The sequence below is a fragment of the Chionomys nivalis genome, chromosome 24 (genome assembly GCF_950005125.1).
Source record: "Chionomys nivalis chromosome 24, mChiNiv1.1, whole genome shotgun sequence".
NCBI lineage: Eukaryota > Metazoa > Chordata > Mammalia > Rodentia > Cricetidae > Chionomys > Chionomys nivalis.
In genome coordinates this window covers 50753082-50765727 of record NC_080109.1, presented here as the reverse complement: position 1 = coordinate 50765727, position 12646 = coordinate 50753082, and the positions used below count along the sequence as shown (strand labels likewise).

The following is a 12646-nucleotide window of genomic DNA, read 5'->3' as shown; positions in this document are numbered from 1 at the left end:
AGCTGAGATAAAACTTAAGCCAAGATGTCACCTTTTCAACTGTACTGTCTTGCAATCTTCCACTTCCCTCTGTATTTCTTCTTATTCATAAGCTTCCCATTATAACTAGGAATATCTGTCAGTGTAAGCGAGTTCTCCAAGGACTAGCTTCTGCATAGTGGATCACACCAGCACAAGCACCCAGCCGGCTTGCTTATTGTTCAGTCACCCTCCCTGCCAAATCAGGTAATCTGCTATGTTTTCCAGTGATTATATGATTTTATTAGGATGAATTTTAGAGGTCCACGTAGCTTAATATACCCAGAAAATTAAAAGAAAGAATAGGATCTGCAAAGTCTCCAAACAAACAAAAAAGTCAGGACAAACAAAAAAGAACAGTGAGCACTTTGAATAAGGTGTGCTGTGATCTTCACTAATACAGATGTTCTCGGACATAATCGGCTATGTACTTGACTGCAAGCATTGTCTCTTCACAGGTTGGGCGGATCTGGGACTCAGGAAGGAGAAAGCCATAGGTTCCTGTATCCCGGAGTTCAAAAGTGAAAGAATATTTTATTCCTTGATCATAAGCCCAGTCATCAGAGCCCCCGGCAGCAAGATCTGAAATGAGAAAACAGCACGGAAATAGAAATCAGCAGCTTCTCTCTCTAACCACAAATTCTTCACTGTGAAAAATATTATAGCTAGAGTAACTAACTATTCAAAAGAAAAATGAAGTTTTTCAAAAAAATCAATCAAATTTTGCCCTAGAATTATTTTATGAGAATGATCTCAGAACGGATTTTTTAGTGAGATGAAAGTCTCAGTGCACTTATATGCAGTGCAGAGTGCACTAGGAACAGTTCACTAAAGAATGGATGCCTTCCAGGGAAGCATAAGCACCTTCGAGTGGAAAGAGGACAGCACCCCAAGTTTCTAGAAACCTAAGAATCATACAACTTGGCAACATGAGGGTTAAGAGTGCCCCTCTTCTCTTTTACTACTGGAGATTGAACCTGGGTCCTTGCTCATGTTAGGCAAGGCCTTTAACACCAAGGCATCCTACCCCTACTCGCTAGGTTTGCTCTTTTTATCTTTGGTGTCTGACAACTGGCCTGGCATAATTATTCATTCAGCTGATTCATTACATTATAATTTTGTTGTCACTAATATGTTTGTTTATTATTGTTCATTGATTTAAATCAAGAACTGAACATCTCCCACTGAGCTGCAAACCACGTGCTCATCTCTAGAGATACTGGGACATGAAGAGATATTGTCCCTGCCCCTTATTGGCTTGCAGACAGTGGCAAGATAAATATAATTTAACTCATCTGAATAAACCCATGGTTAAAAACATTGGTGAACAAGTAAGTAATCTCTGTTAGAACCTCCTTAAGAAGACACCTTACAAAATGAGGCCACAGAAGTTACTACCCCACTGTCAGCTTAACAAACGCAGCAGCTAAGGCTGGAGTCTCCTCAGTTGCAGTGGAGGCCCTTTGATGACATTGAACTGAGTCTTTTTCCTTGTGTCTTTTTCTAATCCTTTCAGAATTTGGGCAAAAAGAAATCAGTGGAGGGGAGAGGAACGTAGAGACCAAAATCTAAAATTGGTTCTGAGAACTGTGCCTTTTAAGGTAATCTTGAACTCTGCAGCGACCATAATACTGAGGTCTAGTTCAAACCTTTTCTTTCTGTTTTGGTGTGTGTGTGTGTGCTCGCGTGCACGCTCTCATGAACACGTGCATGTTGCATTGTGTAGAAGATGGTACGGAATCCCTTGGAACTAGAGTTATAGGAGGTTGTGACTCAACCATGTGGGTAGTGGGAATTGAACCAGGGCTCTTTGTAAAAGCAGTGTCATTCTCATAGTGTAGTCCCCTCCTTTCTTCTTCTCTTTAAGACCTCTTCCCTACCCTCCTCTCCTGGGTCCTTCTCTAGTTTCCTGTCATTCATATACACTGGCTCTCAAACAAATACACACATATGTAAAGCCAAGATCTGCAATGAGTGAGAACATGCAGTCTTTGTTTTTCTAGTCTGGGTGACTCTACTCCGTGTAACATTTTCTAGTTCCACCCATGTTTTTCTTAAAATTGTATGATTTCATGTTTCTTTATGGCTAAATAAAATTCCACTGTAGTATCTATTTGCCTTGGTGTGTGTGTATGTGTGTGTGCGTGTGTCTTGTTTGCATACATGGAGAAATTGGGTTCCTCTGAAGAGTGACTTATTCCTCAAGAAACCCTCTTTCCTACCCATTGTTTTAATGGAGAAATTACTTACTACTGTGTTTTCATCCTGCAAGGATCCTTCAGCTAGGCATCTGAGTCATCACCTTGGACATAATATCCTCAGCACGCAGGACACTTGGTGTGGGTGTGTTCTCACTTTGTAATATTAAGGTCATCTCTCTTAGCACCCGTGTCTTTCCGTGCTGCACTATGGTGACTTCTTTGAAGATTGCCTTTGTCTACCTGCTCACTCTTCCTGCTTCCCTACTTTGTATTCTTCCTTCCTTTTTGTTTTAGTACCTACTGAGATCTTGGCACACAGTGGATGCCCAAGAGATGCATATGGAAATGTAGTTTGGAAGGAATATTTATTTCTCTATCTATCTACTGAGTAGAAAAATACATATTTCATTTAAAAGTCACTGTGTGGAAAAGTTATATATTTTCAATGGTGAGAAAAGAAATGCAGTGGGAAGCATTTGTTCCTTCCTAGACGTATGATTTCCTTGCATAGTTCTGAACCCAGGACTCACAGATTGTTGTTGCTCCTGGGCCATACGTGTACTTGGTGCCATACAGAGAGGCAAGTTCCTTGGCTGCACCTTTCACCAGGGCATTCTGCAAAAGAATCATCAGGAAGTGAAAAAATGAAAGCAACCATGCCAAACAAGCACACACCCTGTACACTTGAAAAAACTGAAGGTATTTATGACACATTTAGCGGTTAATATTTTATACTTTTTCAATGTCTATTTCAAGTTTTCCAGTTTAGTAATGCTGAAATTCACAAGGAAATCTTGAGAACGGATGTCTTCCCCAGTGCAAAGCAAAGACCAGGAAGGCTTTATGCTATGACAAAGGTTGTTGATGTCATTGCACAGGAACAATACTCGAAAAGACAAACAAAACAACCATGACTTGACCATGTGATATGTAAAGAGCAGACACTGAGTCATTACAAGATGGTATGATTTAGGACCAGAGTACTAGCAGCTGAGCACACAATGATTGCATAGAAAATGTAACTGTCTTTTGAAGTCCATTCCTGTCTGAGCCTGACATTGGCTTCTAAGGGCTGTTCTTTTATTGTTATCACTATTAAAGGAGCCTCAGCCTCTCCTGCGCCTGTCCTCAACTGCTCCCTCATATGGACGTTTATCTCCTCACAACCATTTTACAGTTACCTCATCATCCATCTTCAATTGCTCTAACTTCCTCTTCTGGCAACAAGACTCACTGTGAGCTTTCCTCAGAGGTCTGTCTCAGGTCTCATCTCATATTCTTTCTGAGGTAGTATTTCCTAAATGGGCCTCTGTACCCCTCAACTTCTTTTTATTGCTGACTTTAGGTATTCTTCTTCCTTCATTGGATGCCCTTCTCCCTCTTGGCTTAAACAGAGAGTTTTTAAATCATCTCTCAGGTGTATTTTCATGTTATCTTTGCAAATTTGCTCCCTCACTCTCTTTAAGAGCAATGGTTTCTGTCTATCAGAGCTCCTTCAGCCTGCTGAAATCAGTTGTTCGGGCGTCTATTATTTGTATTATTTCTCTGGAGGATTTGTGGCTAGTCTTTTTTTTTAAATTTTTTGTTCTGTGTTCTCTATATATAGGTCAGTTGATTTTGAACTTAAGATTCTTATGCCTTGGCTAGGGTATTCATTTCTATCCTCAGCAGGCCATACAGGTTGGTTGAGTGAGTCCTATACTGGGGCCTATTATAAATAGGCCATATCTGGATGGGTCACATTGTACCAAGCTTTTCAACATGGATTATGATCTCCTGAGCAAGCAGAGACTAAAGAGGGTATGGGACTGGGTAGTTATATCATGTATTTATGGCTGATTGACTGTCATATTTAGATGCTGACATTTATTACAAAGGGAGAAACCTAGACTCTTTTTCTAACTCATTTAAAACCAAAAGGCAGAAAAAAGATAGAATAATATTAATTAGCTAAAATATTGTATGTTAAATTCCAATTATCTTAACAAAATTCCCTACAATAAGTATAGGTCTTTTCTTTTGACAAATTCAAATAATTTCACCACAAGTACTCATTTGTCTTCCCAATATCTTCAGTCCACATTATAATACCATAGAATTTTCCAGCATAATTGAATGCTGTGTGGAACAGCACACTCAATCTGAATGTTCCAGATGAATACCTAGCCCCTGTTGAGAACTGTGGGTGGAAGTGTGATTCTAGCATTTGCCACAGTGTGTGTGTATGTGTGTGTCTGTGTATTTCATTTAAAGGTCACCGTGTGTATATATGTATATATACAGACACACACACATATAAAGTGTATATACATATATTTGTTTATATATGGGAATAGTATATATAAACCAAAGAGCAAAAAAACAATGCAGAAGACCATAGAGTCTACAACTCAAAACTCTGGTTAATGACACTTTCATTTAAATCTACCATTTGAGGAACAGGGTTTGAAACAATGACTAGTGCGTACATAGTACATTAACCTTATGCTTCATAAAGAGTTCTTCCTAACAGCTAGAAGCAAAATGCAGAGGGACTAAAAGAACATGCCCAAGGGTATGTAGCCAATTGTGGACAGCTTGAGCTATGACATTCTTTCAATTTAGTCCGAAAGAAGTGTTTTTGAAGCTGGTTTACTGATTGCCAAGAACAGGAGGAATTTAATATACATCAGCATAGATAAAGCCAAACATGGCCTTTATTAATCCTTAGCTTTGAGTTTCCTACTATATTTTATGCAGGTTTTCTTAATGTAAGAGCATCTAGAGAAAAAGACAGAGTCTAAAATGTCACATGTAACTCAAAGCCTGAGAGAAAAAAGTACTACACTAGTCACTGGGTCCTAGGTTGTTGGGGCCTAGTGGGATGAACAGCAGACAGAGTTCTTCTTGAACGACCTGTGCTCCAGAGACCTCAGTCTAAAAACGTCTCTGCACAGGACATTTACTCCAAGTCCTTGCACACTGCTAGAGTTGGGCTAAATTTCCAGAGCCAATTATTGCAATATAGGAAAACAAGATCTTATAACCAAGTCTGAGGTATAAAATAATTCTAGAAAATTTAACTTGACCAGAATTTAACTGCCCTTGTCGATAAACACATGTGATAATGGGAACCTCAAATTATCTCTAACTTGGTTTCCTTCCTCCTGTCCTGTGATCATCTCAATTTATACCATGGGGCCAATAGGAAACGTTACTTTTATAATTTTGCTGCATAACGAGGTCTTTAGCTTCAAGCAGGCACCAAGGAGAAAGCACTGGACCTGGTAAATTCCTGGTTCTGAGGAACAATAGAAGTGAGAAAGGAGTCAGGAAACAACTGGTGTAGGCCAGCTGGGCTGCCCCCTCCCCCAGATCCTGGGAGCAATGTGGACTAGAGGAATGCTACCACTGACATGAAGCAACTTTTCAATTCTCTCTACCTGCATGCCTATTCCTTACTCTTTGATGGTCAAGGAAAACACAAAGTATGAGTCAGTTGAATTTGCAGTCCACAGAGTTTTTGTTTTGATAAAAATGATGTTTCTCCCAAGTACATTTTAAAAATAAACATTGCATAACACAGGAAAGGGGTAACCTTTGGCAACTGAAATTTGTGGAACATCATATTTTATTTTTGAGGAAGATATAAGATCCTGTGAAAGCCAAGAGCCTTTGGCCAGAAATGCGACTCTGCTCTTACCTTCGTGTAGAGAAGTTTCTCTGTCTCTGTTCTCCTGGTATTTGTCTGGATCACTGTGTGTTTATGTGGGGGGAAGGTAGGTCTCCTCAGACACTGATGCATGTTTATTAGCATTCTCTGTCCTCTACCAGAATATGTCAGTAAGCTCACATAGTATGCCAACCGAAATATCACACAAACGTTACCAAATGTCTTCTCTGGGTATGAATGCATAAAAAATTAGTACAAAGTGAGGTAAAAAATACAGTTATGGCAGATGAGAATTTAGGAGAAAAGTTAAAAGGGAAGATACAGGTTTTGAAGGTGTCTTTGCTGATGATGTTTCAGATATATGCCTCTAGCACCTTGGTCCCCCCAAATACCATCTTGCCATCAAGATTAATAGATTTAGCAAACATATAGACTCCCAATTACATGTAAATTTCAAATAAACTGGGGACATTGCTCTAGTATGAGGATTTGAGACACTATTAAAGTAAAAATTAGTGACTTTAGGAAAACTAAAACAAATGGGGAGTCATGTAACAGACCTGGCTAATATTTACCACATCTCTAGCTTCATGGCTAACTGTGATATAAGCTCCTATTTTGACATCCAGGGTCTTCCCCAAGATAATCAACTTTACTACCCACCTTTTCCTACCAACAACACCCCTTAACTCTGTTTTTCATCCTGACTTTTGATGGTTATATTCTATGTTTTCAATGCTCCATTCCTTCCCTGCCCATCTGAATCATGTCCAAGCCTTAAATCTCAGAATAAATATCACATCACCCTCTCTCTCCTCCTCCTGCTTTTCTGGATGTTTTCTGTTTCGCCTTGGCTGTCCTAGTACTCCCTATGTAGATCAGGCTGGCTTTGAATTCACAGAAATCAACATGGCTCCACTGCCTTCGTGCATGCACCACTGCTACAACTACTTTCTTATTGAATATGTAACACTTGTTACTATTTCCCCTCATAAATCCGTACAACTGTGCACTTTTGGTTATGTACTGTACAGTTTCCTGCCTCTAAATTTCAGTAAAATCCTAAGTTTTCAAATGGCAGGGGGTCTTAATTTATGAAACTTAGTATGCACTCAGTACAGTTTCTGTTAAGTCATGTACTATTGTCCCAGGAGGAGAGTTTTATCAAGCCAGGAAGCCCCCGAACTTTGTAATGGTATATCATCAACAAGCTTCTCTGTTAAAAGACATTTTATGGTTTCATCTAAAACTTTTTGGGTAGTTTTTTTTTTATTTGTTTTTGAAATGAGAGATTCTGAGAAAATACTTTAAATAGATACTTTATGCCCCAGCCTCTATTCTCCTTAGCTGTTAGCAGTCCATTGATTGTGGGATTATGCCATTAGGCAGGCACATAGTATCAGCTGTGATGGGCATGTGCATAGCACTGTCTTTGTCTATCTTCTAATTAATATTCATTACTTTTTAATCTTTACATTTGTTTATGAATGTGACTTTACATTTCATTCACATCCTTGTGGAAGGTGTCAGACATCGTTGTGGAAGGTGTCAAGATTCCTTTTTTTGAGGCAAATTAAATTGGAATTAACAATGTGTACTAACACACTCAGCTTGACAGGATTCTATTTTTGTAGCTCACTAATTAAAGTTTTATGAAGAAGCCATGAGTGACATTCCATTGAATTGAATATATTTTTAGTCTGTGGTTACATTTAACAGTTTTTCAGAGTTTTGTCATTTTTTTCTGGTTATTGTCATCTTTCTTCTCTTGGATAATGAATATATACTCATCAAAAGAATGGTCCAGGATCTAAGATTTTACCCTGAGAAGTAAGTGCTATCAGTCAATCTAAGTTAATACTTTGTAATACACAAGGTCAGAGGTAATCACAGGTCGAATGCAAAACATTTTTAATGAATTTCCTCAGGAAAGTTGAAGGTGTACCATAGTATAATGTGTAGAAATATGCGGGCCTTAAATTGGTCAATGGTATTGAATTGAAGACCTAAATATAAATCTACACACCTATGAAAACCTAATTTTTAAAATAAAAGAATTCAGAAATACACATGGGAAAAAGATAACATCTTCCACAAATGGTGCTGGTCAAACAGGATGGGAGAAAGTAGAAAATACAAGTAGATCCACACTTATCACCCTGCACAAAACTCAACTCCAAATTCATCAAAGACCTCATCAAAAACCAGTACATTGAATCTGATTGAAGAAAAAAGTGGAAGAACAGCCATGACCATACTGGCACAGGAAAAGACTCCTTAAACAGAACACAACTGGCAAAAGAACTAAGAAGAGCAATTAATGAATAGGACCTCATAAAACTGAACAGTTTCTGCATGTCAAAGAACATGTTAAGAGAACAAAATGGCAGCCTATAGAATGGGAAAAGATTTTTATCAACTACACATCATAATAGAAGGCTAAAATACAAAATATATAAAGAATGCAAGAAACTAAATATCAAGAAAATACACCAACTTAAAAATAGGGTACAGATCTAAACAGAATTTTCAATACTGGAAATCCAAATGACTGAGAAGCATTTAAAGAAATATTCAATATTCTTAGCTATCAGGAAAATTAAAACCAAAACAATTTTGAGATTTCATGTTATACCTGTCTCTATGGCTACGATCAATAAAACAAATTACAGCTCAAACTCGCAAGAATATGGTGTAGGCAGATCACCCTTTAATTGCTGGTGAGAGTTAAACTTGTATAGCCACAGTGGAAATCAGTGTGGAGATTCTTCAGGAAGATGTGAATCAGCTATACTACTCCTAAGCATACACTCAAATGATGCTTCATCTTACCAAAAGTACACCTGTTTAACTTGCTGCTGTTATTGCTGATCTATTCATCCTAGTCAGAAATTGGAAATACCCTAGGTGTCCCTCAAGAGAAGGGATAAAGACAGTATAGTACATTGACATAATGGATTATTACTCAGCTATTAAAAGAACTGACATCATGAAATCCAAAGGTGAATGTATGGAACTAAAAAAAACATCATTCTGAAACCCACAAAAGCACAAACAGTATGAATCTAATTATTTGTGGATATTAGTTGGTAACCAGGAATCAGAGGTTATGTATAGAGTAAGGGCCTACAAGGTGACAGAGAAATAGAATGCATGGTTAGGGATGGATCGTGAGGGGTTGGAATGGAAAGATCAAGTGGGTAAGAGGAATGGAGTGGGACATGATTCAGGGGATATGAGAAGAGACAGTTAGAATTCATTTGAGAGGTGATATGGAAATATAGTAAGTACTTTCTAGAATATGTATATGAAGGTGATCTAACTGAAAAAAACAAATAATGGGGATATCGTGTATCAACCTGCCATTTCTTGTCACCAAACGAAACTTCTGGTACTGAGATTTGGTTATATATAATTGAGTTACTGGGTCCCATGGTGTGTTGGTTTGAATGAAAATAGCCCCAGTAATCTCATAGGGAATGGTGCTACTTGACAATTATGAAGTATGGTTTCTTGGAGTAGGTATTGTCTTGTTGGGGGAAATCTGTTCCTGGGACTTACAAATACTGTAAGACATGTGGAGATTCCCAAACCACCCAGACTTTGGCAAGACAATAGGTTGCTCTCTACAAACTGACAGCAGGTTCCAATTTCTGAGGACAAGACCTACAAAACTCATTGAACATGGAGAAGCTAAGCTTGTGCCTACAAGAGCCTTTAACCCCATGTTTTAGCATCTTTTGTACATGAAGGTACTCTGCATACTATAAGAAGAGAAATGTAAATACAAAGACAGCCACAAATCCCTTGATCTAAAATGGTGTACTACCTAAAAGATATGATAGGACAATGTCAGCAGAAAGCTTGTGTGAGTAACCAACTAATATCTAATTTCACATAGGTCCACTCCACAAGATAAAATCCATTTTAACGTTGCTTGAGCGATCAAGAACTGAAAACTAGATATCTCAGGGACATGGGGTAAATCTAAATACTACTGCTATAAAAATACAAATAAAATGATTTGTAATGATATTCTGTCACTCATAGATCAGTGCTTTGCTGAGCCATCATCAGAGACGCTTCCTCCTGCAGAAGATGGGAAGGAACACAGAGATTCACAGATAGACATTTTGTAGAAGGTGAGAGACCTTGAAATTTTCAGCTCTACTTAGAATATTTCCTTCAATTCCAGCCCCCTCTGGAGCTCAGCAATGCCGGATAAAGAAGAGTCAGAAAGGATATAAGAGCCAGAGCAGATGGAGAACAGGAAGCAAGAGCCTCTAAATCAAAATGATGAAACTCATGAGCTCACAGACTGAAGCAGAATGCATAGAGTCAGCACAGGTCTGTACCACACCCTCTATATAGAGTATGGCTTCCAGTTTAGTATTTTTATGGAATTCCTGAGGGATCAAAGAGACAGGTTTCTGATTTTTGTGTTATCTCTTGGTCTCTTTTCCTTCTGTTGGTTTGTCTTATCTAATCCTTTATGATAGATTTTTTTTTTTTTTTTTTTTTGGTGTTTGGAGACAGGGTTTCTCTGTGGTTTTGGAGCCTGTCCTGGAACTAGCTCTTGTAGACCAGGCTGGCCTCGAACTCAAAGAGATCCACCTGCCTCTGCCTCCCGAGTGCTGTGATTAAAGGCGTGCGCCACCACTGCCCGGCTATGATAGATTTTTATTATAATTTATTTTGTTATATTATAATTATCCCTTAGAACTTTTATGTTTACTAATTAGAGGCAAAAAGGAAGTGGATTTGGGTGAAGGGAGGAAGGGCAGAACTGGGCAAAGTAGAGGGAAGTAAATCATAATCAGGATATATTATGTGAGAAAAAAAACTATTTTCAATGAAAGGGAAAAAGTCCTTGGATAAGGTGGCAAACTAAAAAGTTTTCTAATAGCCACTATCTCTAGGCTCACGGTTACCATCCCCTACTATTAGTTTCAGCTTCTCTAAGCCTTCATGTCTAGGCTGGAAAATGAGAAGCAGATCAGAGGATTTCTTAAATTATCTTATAATTTCTAATGTTGAAAGATCCTTTTGTCCTGGACTGGTAGTGTTGGATTTACTGTTTTCTTTTGGTTCAGTGTGTGAGGTAGAATAAGGAACTTAGCTGCTGTTCTTCTAGCTTCTCACTTTGAATTATTGCAATATTATTTATTACTGTTGCTAACTAGTCTATGTGTGTCAACAAAGGACTTGGAAATTTTTCACAACTGGTATATGCAGTCTTATGGTTAGTACTGGAGAGATTTCCCTCTATGTCTCACAGTTTTTAATTTCCTCTGACCATAAATAAATCTCAAAGTTTATACTTCTTTGTCCTTTAGAATTTTGAAAATCCAAGTATAATTTCTGAGCCTTAAACTTTATTTGAAGATAAAATAGCACTATATTATGATGTCTACAAGAGGGACTGGATGGTTTGTGAGTCCAGAGGAGTCATGAACACTTTGTTTTCTTTTTCTAAATTATATGAAATGGCTAAATACAAATTGCACTCCACATATTCTTACTATTCCTGCATTTTTATTGTTCCTCTGAAGATGTATTTTTAGGAGTCATTTTTAATCTATACAGCTACTTTTGTTTTAATTTGCGTGTATGTTTGTTACCAATTCAAATGCTCTCAATCCTGTCTTGCTCAATTTCTTATAGGCAGAAACTTAAAAAAATTGTATATATATTCAATATATATATATATATTTGAAGGATTCAAACATAGCTTTAAAATATATTTGCATTGATGTGTGGTACTAATGTGACTTCTATGAACTTATAATAATTAATTGCTCTTGTGATTATATCTTGATCGTTGAACAATACTGCTAATATTTTGAGTCAAAGATACTTAAAGTTTTAAAAATTGTTCCCTATATTTAGAAAGCCTCAATCATACTCTTTGATTACTGAATGTTTTTTATTGTTTTATCTGATCAAACAATGAAACAAACAATTTTAGGATCTCACAGTAGGTAACAAAACCACTCAATGTCACAACTTCTTAATGCCATCTGCCATATTCTGTTCAAGTCAAATCTACATCAAGCAGCTTAGCCAAACACACTGACAAAAATGAGTTGTGCCATCAAGGACTTTGTTGGTTATCTCCAATATGACTAATAGTCCTTTGATAAGTGTTGTGGTTTGAAAATGAAATGTCCTCCATATGCTCATGTGTCCGAATACTCAGTCTCCAGCTGGTGGAACTGTTTGATCTTTGGGAGTTAGAGTCTTACTGGATGAAACATCTCACTAGGGACAGGCTTTGTGGTTGTGAAGCTTGGCCCCACTTATCTTCTTTTTCTCTGGGTTTCCCCCCATGTGTGTATAAAATGTGTCCTCTCTGCTTTCTAACTGCCAGAGTAGCCTCATGCTCCTGACCTGCCTTCTCCGCCATGATGAACTTTATCTCCTCTGAAACTCTAAGGCAACATAAATCTCTTTTGCCTTAGTTTGCTTTTGGTCAGGGTATTTTTATCACAGCAACAGTAAAGGGACTAATGCAATCACTATCTTGGAAAAGCTAAAGGCAACTACAGTCACCTTGAATATTAGTAAAAAAATCACATTCAATGGAAATTTTTCCCTGTATCAAAATTCCATCTCTTTTATTCAGTTTATTCAGACAATTCAATTCCTTAATATATAATATACATATACATACAGGCTACACACACTCACATACACACACATAAACATAAACACACATGCACACACATACACAATACACAATCTTTACTCCTGAAACTAGAAAGTGAACTTTCCA

General features: G+C 37.7%; 1 protein-coding gene across 1 annotated transcript in view; it reads right to left on the bottom strand.

The window, feature by feature from the left end:
• Positions 1 to 412: 412 nt before the first annotated feature.
• The window catches only part of Cpb1 (carboxypeptidase B1), a 29514-nt gene continuing 17280 nt past the window's right edge, over positions 413 to 12646 (bottom strand). Inside the window, exons 10-11 of the mRNA XM_057757324.1 lie at positions 2750 to 2834; positions 413 to 600 (exon numbers count right to left, since the gene is read on the bottom strand). Coding sequence (XP_057613307.1) covers positions 413 to 600; positions 2750 to 2834 — 273 coding nt within the window. The remainder of the gene's footprint in view (positions 601 to 2749; positions 2835 to 12646) is intronic.